Raw genomic sequence first — 18,855 nt, 5'->3', positions numbered from 1 at the left:
GACGAGGTCACCGTCAAACCACACCGTGATATGTTTCCGTTTCAGTTTCTCTCCGTTCGGCTTTTCTCGCCTTTACACTGTGAATGTGTATCCGGCCTAATTCGGTAGTTTTATGCAGTGTGCCCAGCAGTAACATCCTCCCCCCCGTAACACTGGCCACCGGTTCCAGTTTTACCATCATTCATAACTTCCAGAACAGCAAGTTTAGCTATAGATCTACGCAGTAAGCCCCTTGTAGTTTTCACAACGGCTTGCCTGACACGCCCATCGCTCCCGAATACGACTTCCAACACACGTCCCCTGATCCAATTATTTCTCCTCCCATCGTCTATGACCAGTACCAAGTCTCCAGTTGCTATTGCCTTCTCTTCACCGAACCACTTAGTTCTTTTTGTCAGCGTCGGTAACATTTCCCTGATCCATCGCTTCCAGAAACAGTCTAGCTCATGCTTAATCATGTGCCATGAACTCTTCACCGCTTCGACATTATTCGTGGGTGTTACAGCATTCGATTTAGCACCATTTGAGCATCCTAGTATGAAGTGGTTGGGAGTTAAGGCTTCGCTTTCTTCTGTATCGAGAGGAAGATATGTTAACGGCCGGCTGTTGACGATACTCTCGGCTTCTGCGACGAATGTAAGAAGAGATTCATCATCTAGCTTTCGATCGAAGTTGTACGCACCCATCATCGCCTGTTTTACCGAACGCACCATGCGTTCCCATGCTCCACCCATGTGGGGAGATGATGGAGGTATAAAGTACCATTTAGTTATCGTGCTGGTGAAGGTTGCAGAAGCATTTCGCTGAATTTCCAGCATCAATATTCGTTCAGCACCCTGGAAGTTGGTCCCATTATCCGTGTATATTTCAGCTGGAGCACCACGACGGCATACAAACCGACGGATTGCTTTAATACAGGCATCCGAAGAAAGACAGTGAACTACCTCACAGTGAACTGCTCTCACAGTAAGACAGGTAAATAGGGCTACCCAACGTTTAGCAGTACTTCGTCCTATCTTCACAGCTAGAGGGCCAAACAGGTCCAATCCGACGTAAGTAAACGGCCTAGCATAAACGGCTAATCGAGCTGGAGGCAACGGGGCCATCCGTGGAATACGAGGTAACGCTCGTCGAAACTTGCAAACTGTGCAATGATACGCAATCTTCCGGATAAGTGCTCGCAAACGCGGTACGTAATAATTCTGTCGTATCTCGTTCACCACTGTTTCCGAGTTAGCATGATTAAATTTACGGTGACATGCTTCTACAATCAGTATCGTCACTCTATGCTTTCTAGGTAGAATGGCTGGAAACTTTGTACACGGATTCACACATTCGGCAGCTCCAATTCTCCCATCTATTCGAAGAACGCCTTCTGGGTCAATGAGCGGTGTCAAACGATATAGTGGACTGTTTTTGGCTAATTCTTTCTTTTTCGTTTCTGGCGCGGTAAGGTTGTGAAGCAGTGCTAACAACTCCAACTTGAATTCTTGATACTGTGCGAACCGAATCAAGGTATTTTCCGCCTTGCGCAATTCATCTTGTGTAAGATGCCCGATTTCCGTCTCTCTGCCGTAGATTCTTTGCTTCACGTTGTAAAGATAACGGTGCACGTACGCGATAGCTCTAAGCATCCTTTCCCATTTTGAGAATCTATCACACTTGATTATAGGTGTAGGTACAATTTCTCGGTGTACATAGCAAGAACGTAACTCTTCCTCGATAACGTGCCGAGACACCTTCAGTTTCGGCCATTCATCTGCAGATAACAGTAGAAACGCAGGTCCCTTGAACCATATTCCTTCAACGTCGAGGGATGGACTATTGCCCCATTTTGTAGCCAAATCCGCAGGGTTCAGTTTCGATGGTACCCATCGCCAATCATTCACTTCTGTTGCCATCAATATTTCGCCAATTCTACAAGCTACGAATTGCGAATATTTTCGAGGATCAGTTCTAAGCCATCCCAGAACTGTGGATGAATCCGACCACAAGTAACGCTCGTTTACCGATATAGTATGATTATCTATTACTGAACGCATCAATCGTATTCCTAGCACGGCCGCTTGCAATTCCAGTCGCGGTATCGACAAGGTTTTCAATGGTGCAACCTTCGTCTTCGCGGTTACCAGAGTACACCGAAACGTGCCATTCGGCTCAATTATGCGGAAATAAGCAACCGCCGCATATGCGGCTTCGCTCGCATCTACAAATATGTGTAACTGAGCTTTGTAATAGTGTTTCGAAGTGGCAGTCGGGAAGTAGCAACGAGGTATGTTTAGATATGATATTCGTTGCAGCAAAGCGGTCCATCTACGCCAGTGCTCCCAGTGCTCTTTATTCACGCATTGATCCCACTGAATTCCAGCACGCCAAACATCTTGCAGTAATATTTTGCCGTGTACCAGAAGGAAGCTAAGTAATCCCAGCGGATCGAAGAAACTCATTAGGCATCGCAGGATCTGCCTTTTAGTAGGACAAGTATCACCACATATGATTTGCTGAACGTCATCCTTCAAGCGTGTACAGAAACTAAGTACGTCTTCGTCTGTAAGCCAAAGCATTCCCAGAACTCGTTCATATTGTTGACTTTTGTCTATGAACAAGTGTTTACGATTTCCTTCCGACTGCTCTCCTAGATGCTGGACTACGGATGAACAATTAGACTGCCAATTACGCAGTATAAAGCCGGCTCTAAGCTGAATCGCCTTCACATGTGACGCTATTTCTGTTGCTTCTTCTTCTGATCCGTAACTAGTCAAATAGTCATCAACGTACGTGTTGTCGATAATATCCTTAATAGCTTTTGGACACACGTTCGCAAACTCAGCCGCATTTCGATTTTTAATATACTGTGCTGACGCGGGGGAGCATGTAGATCCAAATGTTGCAACCTCCATGACAAATATCAGAGGTGGGCTCGAAGGATCTTCACGCCACAGAAAACGCTGTGAATTTTGATCAGCTTTACGTATCCTTATTTGATGGAACATCTCCTTGATGTCTGCTGAGAGTGCTACGGCAAATTGACGGAACCGAAATAGAACGCCGGTTAAGGAAGCTAACTGATCCGGTCCCTTAAGAAGCATGGAGTTAAGCGAGATTCCGTTGACTGTGGCTGCTGCATCCCAAATTAACCGTACCTTTTCTGGTTTCTTTGGATTCACCACTGCCCCTAGAGGCAGATACCAGACTCGCTTAGTATTTGCATTACTAAACTCCTCATCAGTAATTATATGGGCATACCCCTTCTGCTGGTACTCCGCGATTTGTCGATTTAAATTTTCTCTAAGAGACGGATTTTTTGCCATCCGACGCTCTAGACATTCCAGTCTACGTAGTGCCATTCCGTAGCTTTCGGGAAACTCAACATGGTCATACTTCCACAGTAATCCAGTTTCAAACCTATCCCCAACTCGTACGGTGGTTTGCTGCAAAATTTGTTGTGCCCTCCTGTCTTCTACGGAGACAACTTCGTTTAAATGCTTTACTCCGACATCCTCGAGTGTGAAATAGTTTTTTACTAATTCTTGTACCTTATGGTCAAAGTTGCACTCACATGCGTGAAAATTCAGTGCCTGCGTTGATGTACAACTACGCCCTCCATACACACACCATCCTAATCGAGTTTTCACTGCGATCGGTTCATTAGCTCGACCTTCTTTTGTTTTCAACGGAACGGTAAGATGCAAATTGTTGACACCAATCAGCAAACGTGGAACAGCATTTTCGTACTCAGTGATAGGAAGGCCTTTCAGATGATGAAAACTGTGCTCCAGGTCGTCTATTCTCAACGTTTGACCGGGCATGGCTAACCTTTTGACCGTGCGAACATCGTTCAATCGCAGCCGTCTTCCGCTTTTATCATTCGACACTGTTAACTGCAATTGTTTCGAGTCTAGTTCGGTTCTGGAGACATTACCCGTCCATGTTAGACAAAGAGGAACATTACTACCGCTTACACCTAATTCGTTTGCTAACTGTTCCTCTACGAGTGTAAGCTGCGATCCATCGTCGAGAAAGGCAAATGTTTTAACGGTCTTCCGCGGTCCATAAAGTGTCACTGGCAGTATACGAAGGAGTAACGATTGATTCACCGAACGATGCGTGTGGGTTCCCGTTGATTCTGCATCACGTGATATCGTTCCACTAGACGACTGGGTACTGGGGTCGGAATGTAATAAAGGATGGTGGCGAAAGGTACAACCACCTATTCCACACTGGTTAGCGCTGCGACAACTTCTGCGACCATGCGCGTTTAGACAGCTACGACATAGGCCGTAGTTTTGTGCAGTCCTCCATCGATTCTCAACCGTGAGCGATTTGAATGTATCGCAGTCTCGCACACGATGCCCAATAACATCGCAAACAAAACACTTCCTCTCATCTATGTTCGTAGATTCTGGTCTGTTGACATGAGTATGAATTGATCCTCTAACCTTCGCTTTTCCTCTATCATCAGATCCGCTTTTGCTAGCTCCTCCAGTGTATAGAGTCACTTTGCTTGCTGAAATCACCACTCGGTTCATAAAGTCCCTAAAGACCTTTAAATCCGCATCTGGATTGCGCTGCATCACGTTGGCCCATTCCATTTTAACATGGGCTGGTAATTTTTCCACTAACTCCATCAGCAGATACGGATTCGTCAAATGAGATTGTAGTCCTGCTGCTTGAAGATGGTCACACAGGCTCTGCACCGCTATCCCAAACTCCATGAGTGTCTCGAGTTTCTCTGCTTTAGGCGCTGGAGTTGACCGAACCTTATCTAACAGCACGTTGATTAACAATTCTGGACGCCCGAAGAGGATTTGCAATGTACTAATTACTTGTGGTACTAACTCCGGCAAGAGAAGACGGCTTCTGACAGCTTCGTAGGCAGCACCTTTCAAACACCGCTGCAATCTTGATAGATTTTCAACACGAGAATAACCACACGCGACGGTTGTGTTCGTAAACGCACTAATAAAGATCGGCCAGTCAGCGGGATCACCGGTGAAGGGAGGCAAATCACGGGGCATTATCTGACGTGCAGCTAACTGCGAGGGTGTCGGTGCTTGTTCAGGCATTCGGTTTGTCGCATTATGAGAAGGTACATTTATTTGATTATTATTGACATGTTGACAAGGTATTGCTCCGTGAGCGATATTCGCATCATTTCTTTCCCACTGTAAGGGGGAGGCAACACATGCGGGAAACTGACAATCACGGGTAAGGCTTAATGACTCTAGTTGCCTTGTGGAATTATTCAAAAGATTCCCATTCGGTTGAACGGGGCTACTATTAGATATAGTTGGCTTACCTGGTGGCAGTGTGGGGGATAAAGAGGGAGAAGAGTCACCTTTGAACTTTTCGAGTGGTGGTAGATTACCTATAACTGGTCTAAGAATTACGCCGGTGTCCCTCTTCATTGGCGATGAATCGGTAATTTTTTTATTCCCTAGCTGACTGCCTAAACGTTGTTCACCAGGCAACCGTTGATCGCTATCAATATGATCAGACAAGTCACTTCCGCCATATACCGCAACATCTGATCTATCGGTCGCATTTCCCATCTCTTGTTCCTCGACCCAGTGTTGGACACGTCGCTGCTTACTGCGCTGGCTCACTCGGCTTAGATGGCTCCCACTGTCGAACGATTCAACTAGTTGCTCTGCCAGTAATTTGTATTTTTCTTCCATAGCCTTCCGCTCCTGCTCTAAAGCTCTTTTTTCGGCTTCCAGTTCACGTTGCTGAATTGCGCGTTCTTCCTCTAGCTGTTTCAATCGTAAAGCTACACGCGCAGATCTGCTGCTAGATGAAACCATACTTTGTGGCATACATGAACGACACGTCCAAGGCTGCTCCGCTATGGAATCAGTTACACCTGCACATCTCATGTGCCACCAGCCATCGCACTGGTCACATTGTACAAAATTATCATATGAATCGGGGCGCGTACAACCAACACATGCTCCCGTTCTGTTTAGGTCCGGTGTTTGTTGAGAAACATCCTTCGGATCCGTCGCACCAGAACCTCTTTCGTCACTCATACCGAAAGTTTTAAAGTTGTGTTAAGGTAGAGAGCAAATAAATAAAAACACCGGGTCTGTAGCAGCAAATCCGTATAAAGCAGCTTTAAACTGTAAATATATTCTCGTTAATTCACAACATTCGAAATTTCTAAATTATCTTACACTTTCGGTGTCTTATATTACGGTAATTCTTACGGCTCAATCTAACCGTCAACGCATTCAATCGTAACTACGAATTCTAACTGATGTTGGCTTCAACCTTCAATCTTATTCTAGTACTGAAATTCTATTTCCTAATTATTTGTAAGTACTTTAAGTTCATTGTTATTTATACTCACGATTTTTAATAGAATAATAAACTCACTAGCACTAGGTTCAATAAATTCAATATTATTTAATTGGAGACGAGGTCACCGTCAAACCACACCGTGATATGTTTCCGTTTCAGTTTCTCTCCGTTCGGCTTTTCTCGCCTTTACACTGTGAATGTGTATCCGGCCTAATTCGGTAGTTTTATGCAGTGTGCCCAGCAGTAACAAATACAGTACATTTCAGTGTAAAAATACAGTACAAATTAAAATACAGTAGATTTGAGGGTAAAAAATAGTACACAGTATTTGAGTCGAAAATACAGTACAATACTGTAAAATACAGTACGAATACGAGCGTTAACTATGTGTCATGCTGAAGGAACTCATTTCATCGGCGTAAATCATAATACTACTAGAGCTATATCATTCAGTGGCAAGAGATGGTATCGACATTAAAGTGTCACCTTGTACATAGTGGCCATTATTACCGATATCACTACACGGTGAAAACCAAGTGAAGTGATTGTGACCCTTATTATCGGTATCACTTCACGGTGAGCATCGAGTGAAGTGTATTTAGGTCCTTAGCACGGAAGTCGCTTCAAAGACTAAAGTAAATATTTGGATAAACTTGATGTCATTATGAACATCACGCCACCAACATTCTGTCGAAAATATTAGTTTTTTTTCCACTACACTGATCACTTCACTATGCGTGTTAATGGTAATAGGGAAAATCAAGTGAAGTGACATGTAAGTGAAGTGAATGTTAAAGTGGAAGTGAGAACCGTAATAAGGGCCAGTAGTATTAATAGTTAGTAACCTAAACCTTTTTTCGATGGGTTAGTGGTTTGTATCTCCTTTATCAGATGTATTCCATAAGCTCCAGCACAATGTTTGTTAAATATCGAAGAAATATCTTTTATCCGTTTCATGTTTAGTTTGTTATCCATGTTTTAGAGGAATAGCTTACTATTACTTTAACATTGCACTATGGTCCGAAACGTGAAATTAGCGTGACAAAAATATTTTCTCTATTAAATATTAGTTTTTTGTAGTTGGTGTCTTCACAAAAGTTGTTTGTAATCAAATAGCGCTTCTTTTGATGAAAAATTTTACTAGGGTGGTCCTCATTTAGATTGAAATCTGAAATCTAACTTTCTTAATTGAACTCAAAAATGATTTTGTTGTACAATAAAGTTGTAGGAAATTTTATTTTGAGCAACATTGCTGAAAAAGCACCTCTCTAGCTTTTCATTTGATCGAGTTATATAAATTTTCCCGAATAAAAGTAGGGTGGCTCCTGAAAATTCACTTTTTTGTTCTAACATTTTTGTGAAACGTTCTACGGAAAAATTGTCTTCAAAAGAGTTGTTGTACTAATCATTATGTACAATTTTGTACAACCAAGCTTTTTCATATGACTACCAGTAAAAAGTTATGATTATTTTTTCATCAAAAACTAGTCAAGCTTCAAATATCAATATTCATTAGATGCCAGATCGATAAAAATGTATTCTATGCGGTTCCTGAAAGGTCATAATATAAGTAAAAATTTAAGAGAAAATTAGGAGGGTGTTATTTTTTAACTTATTTAAATTAGTTTTAAAAATACCTTAAAAAACTCAAAAATATTGCATAACTCTTAAACGCATTAACGTATCAACATACTTCCTTCAGCAGAATAATAGTATCAAATTAGTTCTACAAGTGTTCCATACATTGTCTTTCCGAGAAATGAGACACACAAAAACTGCAGCCGAAAATGGATGGCAGAACAATTTTAATTATTTATTACCATAATAACTATTTCAATTGAGTTTGAGCAACTGAGGATTAGAGATACTGTGTAATATGGTTATTTCGAATTAGTTGGCCATGATAAATCTATGAACAGAAATTTTCATAATCTCGCCAACCATTCCAACAAGTTGGTGTAAGTAAAAGTAAAATGCAAATATTTTTATCCACATCGTTCCGAGACGCCTATGACACTGGCTCTTCTTTCTCATCCACTTGTGTACCGAATAGCCTGTAAAAGTCGGAAAACGACGCAAAATGAGTTTTGGTTCGAATGAATACATTCTACTCATTTTAACAAACTAATGATTTTCTTGGGTTTCAGGAAGAGCTTTGACCTACAACAAATTTATTTTCGGCTGTATTTTTTGTGCTTCTCATTTCTCGAATAGACAATGTATGGAACACTCGTAGAACTAATTTGATACTATCATTTTGCCGAAGGAAGTATGTTGATACGTTGAGGCGTTTAAGAGTTATGCAATGTTTTTGAATTTTTTGAAGGTATTTTTAAAACTAATTTAAATAAGTTAAAAAAAATAACACTTTTCCAATTTTTCCTTAAATTTTTACTTATATTATGACCTTTCAGGAACCGCATAGGATACATTTTTATCGATCTGGCATCTGATGAATATTGATATTTGAAGCTTGACAAGTTTTTGATGAAAAAATAATCATAACTTTTTACTGGTAGCTCATATGAAAAAGCTTGGTTGTACAAAATTGTGGAAAATGATTAGTACAACAACTCTTTTGAAGACAACTTTTCCGTAGAACGTTTAACAAAAAAGTTAGAACAAAAAAGTGAATTTTCAGGAGCCACCCTACTTTTATTCGGGAAAATTGATGTAACTCGTTCAAATGAAAAGCTAGAGAGGTTTCTTTTTTAGCAAAGTTGCTCAAAATAAAATTTCCTACAACTTTATTGTACAACAAAATCGTTTTTGAGTTCAATTAAGAAAGTTAGATTTCAGATTTCAATCTAAATTAGGACTACCCTGGTAAAATTTTTCATCAAAAGAAGCCCCATTTAATCACAAACAACTTTTGTGAAGACACCAACTACAGAAAACTATTATTTAATAGTGGAAATATTTTTGTCACACTAATTTCACGGTTCGGACCACTGTGCATTGTACGCTTGAAATAGATTGATTTGTCGACAGTTTCGAGTGTATGCTGGTACCTACACACTTAAAAAAACCCTGTGATTTTACATCTTATTAGATGCGTCGCAGCTCACGCAAATTTACGTGGAAGAACATTTAATATCGTGTCTAAAACTCCATACATGAAATTCATTGAATTAAAAAAAAAAAAAAGAATACTCAGAGCAACCGTCGCAACTTGAACCAAGAATCATTGGATCGCAACTACGTCTGTTAATCGACCGAGCCACAGAAGCATACATCTGCTTGGCTGGTAAAAGGTGCATTTAAATTCATACAGTCGCACCTGCTAGCAGAACGCAAGTTACAGTCGAAACCAGTAAAATTGAAGCTCATCTAACATTAAGTCATTACAAATGAGATTTTTCGTCATTTGACAAATTAGGTCTTTATGAATTACATCGTATGAGGGATTAAGTTACCTGTAAAATTCAATTTTTTGAGTGTGTACATTTACGAGCAAAGCAGTCACTAGCGAATGGATTCAGTACAAATTTGTGTTATGTATGTAACAATAGGTACTTCTTTTTCATTAAATGTGGCTAAACACAATAAAGCATCTTTTAGCATAACTCCTTAGCTACCATTATTGAGCCAAACAATAATCATATAACCTAATTAGATGGTTAGAAATCGATATAGCTGTATTTACCGATACATTCAGGTCCTTATTACCGTTCTAACTTCCACTTTCACATTCACTTCACTTACATGTCATTTCACTTGATTTTCCCTATTACCAGTATCGCGCATAGTGAAGTGATCAGTGTAGTGGAAAAAACTAATTTTTTCGACAGAATGTTGGTGGCGTGATGTTCATAATGACATCAAGTTCATCCAAGTAATTACTTTTGTCTCTGAAGCGACTTCTTTAGTAAGGACCTAAATTCACTTCAATCGATTTTCACCGTGAAGTGATACCGATAATAAGGGTCGCAATCACTTCACTTGGTTTTCACCGTGTAGTGATACTGGTATTAAGGGCCTCTATTACTGAGTTCACTGGTAACTGGTCTACTATTATTCGTTGATTCGTGTAGAACATTGTAATATTGAATTTATCTTTGATAGTATTATAAACAAAATTCGACGAAAATATACAAAATCTTCGATTGAATCGATTCATTGCTTAAAGAATAAGTTTGAACGTTCTTTTTCTCCCGAACGCAAGACAAGTAGTTTAGAAGCAAATGATTTGTTAATAACAATAATTAATTGCGTTTTCGTTTTCAACGTTGGCACTACACCGGTGTAGAGTAGAAAAGGATGCCTTGATTAAACGATTACACGAATTGGAGCGAGTATAGTCAGTGCTACATTATACTGGTGCAACACTAAAAACAAAAATGGAATGAATCATGTAAATAATTGAATTGAATGCAATTGACGCTTTTTTGCACCATGAATATTTTTTAAATGAGTTAACGCATGTGTATCGAAAATTCTTAGAACAAAGTACACCAGCTGGAAGTTTTATATGGGCGATCTATAATAGAACTAAAATTGAAACAAACGTATCCCCAGCTAGCCGTTCTAGTTTCATTTATCCGAACAGTTCTTCTGTCTTTCAAACTGGTATACACTGCCAATCGATTTGTGTATTTTTGAAACACTTAGGGCATATTCAGGAGTGTTCTAGTTCTAGATGCATAATTTATGTCAGTTTTAAAATTTAAATCTAGAAATTATAACAAAATAAACTGGCAGCCCCAGCAGTGTTTTATCTGTGTTTCAAATATAGAAAAAATAGAACGGCAATGTATACCAGTTTTAAATTTGACAGTAGAACTGGTCGAATAAATAAAACTAAAACGGATTGCTGGGGATACGTTTGTTTCAGTTTCATTTACATTATAGACCACCCATATGAATCTTGCAGCTGCTGAATTTGCTCTTAGGGCATATTCAGTAGTGTTCTAGTTCTAGATGCATGATTTATGCCAGTTAAAAAATTTAAATTTGAATTTTATAACAAGAAAAACTGACAGCCCCTGCAGCGTTTTACTAAGAGCAAATGCATAATTATGTCAGTTTTGAAATTTAAATCTGGAAATTATAACACAGACTAACAGACATGACAGTATGAGTAATTTCTAATATAAATAATTTTTCGTGATGCACTAGTTCCACCTATATTGTACTGCGCGAACTATTTACTATCTGTACACCCCTTGTGTTATGTAAAAGTTTTTTTCACTAGTTGGTTTCCCCTCGTTTGTCAACACCGATCAGCTGCTTGCAGGGATGCCTGATTTCATCAAAATATTTGAAAATAAATCGTCACAATAAATTATTGGATTATGTTGATAATATATTTAACTTTTTCGCGATGTTGGAAGGTAACCATTTATTTGACTCAACGTTGTTCATTTAGACTATTTTTTATTGTGGTGGTAGTTTTCACCCGAAATTAAGTGGCGGCAGACCAGAAGCAAGTAAATATTGAAACAAAGCGGGTTCGATTTTGTATTGCGTTGGAGGATGAGAAGAAGGCAAAATTATGTATATAGTTTTGGCAATATGTATTAAATCTGTATCCTGCATGAAATTCGCATGGACGTATACAAATCAATACATTACAGGTAATTCTGTATGAATGGCAACTCTGTTGGTAAATGAAAAAATAAACACGGTCTAGATGACAGACAGGATGTTTTTGATAGGGTAACGTGGCGCCATCATGACACATGTGAGTACTGTCCCAAATAAAGGAATATTCAAAATGACCGTTAAAATGATTGAAGAATCTAATTTGAGTGTCCTGTCTGTTAGTCTGTGATTATAACAAGAAAAACTAGCAGCCCTAGCAGCGTTTTACTAAGAGCAAATTCAGCAACTGCAACATTCATATGGGTGGTCTATAATATTACTGAAACTGAAACAAACGTATCCCCAGCAAGCCGTTTTAGTTTTATTTATTCGAACAGTTCTACTGTCAAATTTAAAACTGGTATACGCTGCCGTTATATTTTTTCTATATTTGAAACACAGATAAAACACTGCTGGGGCTGCCAGTTTATTTTGTTATAAATTCTTGATTAGAATTTTAAAACTGACTTAAATTATGCATCTAGAACTAGAACGCTCCTGAACATGCCCTGATGTTTCAAGAATACAAAAATTAGAACGGCAGTGTATTCCAGTTTTCGATTTGACAGTAGAACTGTTCGAATAAATAAAACTAGAACGACTGGAGATACATTTGTTTCAATTTGAGTTCTATTTTAGATCGCCCATATAAAACTTCCAGCTGCTAAATTTACTCTAATCGCGTAGCAGTGGCGGATATGAGGCTACGATCCTCTAGCCAAAAACAAGCAAAATACAACAACAAACAACCAAATACTAATCGCTTGGATTCTGAAATTGTATATAGGAGAATGTACAAAACTCGCGCTTTGTTGTTACTTTACTTTACTTACTTTACTGTGGGGCGCCAAAATTAGCCATATGGAAGAATCGAGAGAACTTGAAGACTGTCCCAGAAAGTATGGACGCAACCAAAAACCGCTGCCATTGCGCAATGGTTCAGAATTTGTCAATTTTTTTGTCCTGTTGTTTACACACTTCTCTAACCACTTGTGCAGTTGTTTATTCGTTTTCATTAGTTTGTTTCGCAATGCGTGAACTTTCAGCAGAGCAACGTCGAAAAATTGTGTACAAATGGTGCACAGAACGCGGACTGTCACTGAGAAAGATAGCAAAAATGGAAGGAGTAAGTGAAAAAACCGTGCGAAATGCAATCAGGAAGTTCGGTGAGGATAAACCGAAAACGGGACGAAAAAAGGTCCAGCTAACCCTCAGTTGGATAAACGTATACTGAAGGCGTTCGAGCAAAGTTCGAGATGTGGCCAGAAAAGTTGGCACTTCGAAGTCAAATGTTCTTCGTGCTACAGAACGTTTGAATCTTCGAACCTATAAGAAGCAGAAACAACCAAAACGTAGTCCGAAACAAGAAGCATCGATCAGGCCGAAGGTTCGAAAGCTGGATATTTGAACTGCATAATCATGGACGACGAAACCTATGTGAAACTACTTACAAATCCTTGCCGGGACCACAATATTATACGGTGCGAGAAGGGCAAATGTTAAACTAGTCCGAGACTTCGATTGAAGTCGAAAAATTTGGTAAGAAAACTATGGTCTGGCAAGCAATTTGTACCTGCGGTAAGATTTCGAAACTCTTCATCACCACTGCTTCAATGAACAGCGAAATATACATTAAGGAATGTTTACAGAAACGACTTCTATCCATGATTCGAAGCTACAAGAATCCTGTTGTCTTCTGGCTAGATCTTGCTACTACTCGAAATCAACGGTAGAATGCTATACTACCAAAAATGTGACTTTCGTCTCAAAAGACATGAATCTTCCAAATTGCCCTTAACTTCGACCAATTGAGGAGTTTTGGGCATTAACAAAGGCACATCTTAGGAAACATGTCTCGGCAGCCGAAACCATTCAACGGTTCGAAAAAGAATGGAAAACAGTGTCAAAACTTGTCTTCAAGAAGTATGTACGGAATTTAATGAGGAACGTTCGCAAGAAGGTGCGCCAGCTAGTCTATAATGGCCAAGTAGCAAATGTTAAGAATAATATTCTGTTGTTGTAGTCTAATATTATCAGTATATCGAATAATATTTGAATATCTAACACTTGTGAATTATTTACAGCGACATCAAAGTGCGTCCATACTTTCTGGGACAGTCTTTAATCGTGAATATCTCGAATTGTATTAAGGTAGTGCTTCGCCGTGGTCAGGTCGAAGCGAGACAACTTACTGCTTCCTCTTGCTTTGTCGCCGAAATTTCACCCTAAATTGCAAATTTCTAAAATACTAACCCGATTCACGAAAAATCAAAAACATACGATTGTAGGTAAATGATTTTACTATGCATTTGGCGAAAAATATCAGTTAGAAAGCTTTTCTTTCGCGAGATTTCGTGCGAGTTTTGTTAAAATTTGGTTTTCTTTTTTCCTTTTCTCGCTATAAACAACTCGCATATGTAGGGATGTGCTACGTTTTCAACAAAGCGTCAAAGCTAGTAGCGATGAAAATCATTACTGATTTCTGGTTCTACTGAAACATGAATAGAAATTATTTTACAAAGTAGTAACACTTAATTACATATTCTACTCATCTATATTCAACGTTTACGCAGAGAGAACGGACAACGAAAACAAAAGAAATGTTGTTAGCGTCTACCGCATGTAGCATTTTGCACACCCCAATGCATGCGTTGACATTGTGTGCGTGCGAAAGAATAAGGAAAAACTCATTTATTTTTATAACTCGCACGAAATCTTTCGATAAATATGTTTATCAGGCACAATTTATATACGAATCGATAGAAAAATTAATTATCTAGAATCGTATGTTCTTGGAATTTCCGTTTTCTTCCCCGTTTTCTCACAATTTTGGGTAAAGTGCGTGAAACCCCGGGATAGGCAGCGAGCTCCCGTGACCACGGCGAAGCGCTACCTTAACGGGAGCAACATAATTCTTTCACTATTTCATCAAAAATATGATCAGGAACTTAGGATAATATTTTGAACAGTGTGAGATAACCACAAACAACTCAAAAATCAAGTTTTCTCAAACTTTGAAAACAACGCGGAAAATTATACTTTCGCTTGGGTTTTTCGCGCAAGGACGACGATTTTGAGGTAATCAGGTACATATCTTCTACTGAACGTTATGAAAAAGAAAACGTGATCGAAAATCGATCACAAATAATCATCGAATAGCAAAAGTATAAACCTGTACATCGGGATGTCACACAGTGCACGAACTGTTTGAACTACGACCATGGAGCAAGGAATTGTCACATGAAAAGTCGGTGCGGGAAATGTACCGAATTCCAAAATACCAACGATTGCCTACTAGATGACATCGCAGTAGAATGTGTGAACTAGCAAATCGTGTCCCAAACGTGTTGAGTTCACAAAAATTCGACAACAGGCGTCCCGTAAACAATCAACGTGCAAGAATGTTCCACAGAAGGATGAAACTAACTTCCCACGGCTCCCACCGAAGAGAGATATTCCAAATTTGCCGCCACTTCCTCACAGCAATCCAAAAGATCCAGCCGCTGGATCACAAAATATTCTTCCTCCAAAATCCCTGGATGGGGCAATAATCCACCACAAGCACAGGATGACTCTGGTGACTCAAATCAACGCCTTAGGCAAATTCATCATCGAGTATGCAATATAATGAGTTGGTTGTAGTAAATTGGAATGCTTGCTCACTCAGGAGCAAAACTGCTGAATTGTCCGACTTTCTTCAAATATGCCGATATTGCTGTTTTAACTGAAACTCATCTTAGACCTGAAATTTCCATTTTTATTTCCAATTGCAAAATTCACAGGCTCGACAGGACAACTACCAGAGGAGGGGGAGTTGCCATTGTCATTGAACGATCCATTCAGCACAGGTTTTCAACAGGAAGAGCAGTCTACGACGGCAGAGTTTTTGCGGTATTTACAGGGGATCTGCCAATCAACCGTAGAACTAAACAGCTCATGAAGAAAATTTCTTAAAAACAGCTATGGAAAATAGAACTGACGTCGCTCTTTTCGATTATATTCAGGGACTAGCATTAATTTTAAATAATAAATAATATAAGTATTAGTTACATATTTTCATGTTGATGCATTTTTTGTTTAAATAAAAAGGTTTATAGTTTCAATAGGAGTTATGTCAAATGATCGTATATCTAATTACCGTTGTCGAAACGGGACGTAACCTTCGAGTGTATGATTTTCTGGGTTTTTGGTACATTCTGGGAAAAATTTCATGTTTATTTTTTACTTTCTAGACTTTTTCTAGGCAATAAATTTCTGGAAAAAGACTTCGGATTTCTCTTTTCTGGAGAATGCTTTTCTGGGAAACGGTTCATTCTGCAACAAAATTTCAGACGAAATAGTTTCCGGGGAATGTTATAGAATCGTTTCATCGTTTAGCAATCGACTGATGTATAGGAATTTAATATTCATTGCTTTTTCTGTATTACATGAGTAGCTCTATTATAGCTGTGTAAAAATTCTGCCAAAATGTCAACAGCCGTGTAACCATTCAATAAATTTGCACTCTCAAACAGCGAACAACTCGGACAGATACTGGCAAACACTTCGAAGATTACAGCCTCAAGGACCACTTGTCAACGCAGAGTTCTACCCCGGTTGGCTGACCCACTGGATGGAACCAACAGCACGTGTTGCAATCGATCCTGTAGTGGAGACCCTCCGTGTTATGTTGGCAAAGGGGGCCAGCGTAAACTTTTATATGTTTTTTGGTGGAACCAATTTTGGTTTCACTGCAGGAGCAAACGATGGAGGACCGGGTAAATTTAATACCGATATCACATCCTATGACTATGATGCTCCTCTCGATGAATCTGGTGACCCGACGCCCAAATATAACGCTATTAGAAATGTGTTGCTAGAGGTAATATGTCTGGCAAAAAAAATATCTTTTAAAATTTATCAACTTCACATATCTCTCTAATAGTTTACAGAGAATCCGCAACTTCCTATACCTGAAAAACTACCCAAAATGACAATACCACCTGTCCAAATGAAATATCATGGTTCTTTACTATCACGCTTAGCCCGGAAATCATTAGGACAATATATTCAGTACAGTGAACGCACGTTAGGATTTGAAGCTTTGAACCAAAACTCTGGTCTGATACTTTACGAATCAAATATTCATAACGGAATCCATCGCGATCCTTTAACTTTAACAGTTAATAATCTTCGAGATCGTGCATACGTGCACGTTGATAATGTAAGGATTATAATTCGATTACTACAAAAAAGTTCTAATATAATATTTATATTTACATGTAGAAATTCTTAGGAGTGCTATCTAGAGAAAACGGAATTTACTCATTGCCTATCAGCCTTGGAATAGGAAAACGTCTACAATTACTAGTGGAGAATCAAGGACGCATTAATTACAATATCGCAAATGATTTCAAAGGAATACTTGGAGCAGTTACTATAGATGGAAATGAAGTGCTGAATTGGACAATTACTGGCTTTCCGTTGGAGGATTACTCGTTATTGCGAAACTATCTCGATCGGTATAGTGAGCATGATGCAGATTCAAGCAGACATGCATCTGCGAAAATCTTCTATGGAACGTTCTTCTTGAAAACAAACAAAATTTATGATACTTACATCGACCCCACTGGATGGGGTAAAGGGTTGATATTCATAAATGGTTTTAATTTGGGTAGATATTGGCCTCTAGTAGGACCTCAAGTAACGTTATACCTTCCAAGACACATACTAATTCAAGGAAATAACACAATAGTTATCATTGAATATCAAAAGGATATACAGAATGATTCCGTCATCAAATTTTCGAACAAGCCCAAATTGGATGGACCATGATACAGAATTTATGTGCTAGGGTTAGAATACAGCCCATTTGGCATTAGGTCGGTTGAGATAATGTAGTTTGGCTTGACTAAGTGGTATAACATAACTAAGAGATAGCCGCTAGCTTTGAGTAGACCTGACAAACGGGTGGATTACATGTGTATTAATATGTTGTTTAATAGTACATAAACTTTTGCTTACGTGAATTAAAATAGAAAATCGAACAATTTTTGTTTAATCAATAAGTTAGTTTATTTTGTGAATTACCTTTATATATTAAGACTGTGGGAAAGTTCCGCGAGACGAGAAATAAAAGACGAGCGCGACGTACTGTCTAACTTGTTTATTCGTGTTCTCATTTATAACTGCGCAATTCCAGTCCTTCTTCTTATTCATTGCAAAACGGCAAGAGGTGCTCGAATGCGTTTTACTGTGTAATCATTAAGAGCGTCACCACAGAATCCCCCCCAGTTACACCTGACTGTGTCCTGATTGTGTAACTTCGGTCTTCGGAGCTGGTTTTGGAATTTCTTCGTCGCAGATGAACGCTGGTTTGATTCGGTCGATCGAGATTCGTTGAACTTTGGAGTTGATGAAAACATCCATATGTATATGTCGTACAATCACCTTGAAGGGTCCCTCATACGGTTGAACCAAGGGTCGATCCTGACGACAACGTGGGTACACGTTGAAAGTAAAAAGCAAATTCTTGGCATTACAATCCTTTGGTGGAATTTGGCCTTTCTGTTTCAACAAACTTCGCAGCCGATTCTTAGTGTACAGAATCATTGCATGGCTAGTACTATGGATCCTACTGACACTAAGAATCCTTCCAGGTCGGGGCTCGAACATATGACAATTGGCTTGTAAGACCAGCGTCCTATGCATTGAAACGCCAACCCGGGACCACGTTGAAAGTTCAGGGCTCATAAAGATGATTGGTTTAGCGTGGTGGTTTGGAGGTGTTGGTTTCAGCTTACTTACATTTCTCCATATCTTTCAAATACCGCTCGTACATGCATGTAGTGTTCCTCCAATTAACGTGATGCTATACAGATGTCATCTACGAACACTATCACGAAATTCATGTCACCGAACACCTTATGCATGAATCGCTGAAACGTCTGGCTCGCATTGCAGAGCTCGAACTGCATACGAGTGAATTCGTAC

General features: G+C 39.3%; 1 protein-coding gene across 5 annotated transcripts in view; it reads left to right on the top strand.

The window, feature by feature from the left end:
* The window catches only part of LOC131440594 (beta-galactosidase-like), a 33,081-nt gene extending 15,050 nt beyond the window's left edge, over positions 1–18,031 (top strand). For all 5 annotated transcript variants that reach the window (XM_058612004.1, XM_058612002.1, XM_058612007.1 and 2 more), the window contains 3 exons: positions 16,398–16,744; positions 16,808–17,086; positions 17,149–18,031. In XM_058612004.1, coding sequence (XP_058467987.1) covers positions 16,398–16,744; positions 16,808–17,086; positions 17,149–17,697 — 1,175 coding nt within the window. In that variant the 3' untranslated portion in view covers positions 17,698–18,031. The remainder of the gene's footprint in view (positions 1–16,397; positions 16,745–16,807; positions 17,087–17,148) is intronic.
* The last annotated feature ends 824 nt before the right edge of the window (positions 18,032–18,855 follow it).

Source organism: Malaya genurostris, chromosome 1, assembly GCF_030247185.1.
Source record: "Malaya genurostris strain Urasoe2022 chromosome 1, Malgen_1.1, whole genome shotgun sequence".
NCBI classification, from domain to species: domain Eukaryota; kingdom Metazoa; phylum Arthropoda; class Insecta; order Diptera; family Culicidae; genus Malaya; species Malaya genurostris.
Note: the sequence above shows the minus strand (reverse complement) of the source record. Positions and strands in the feature narration are given on the sequence as shown.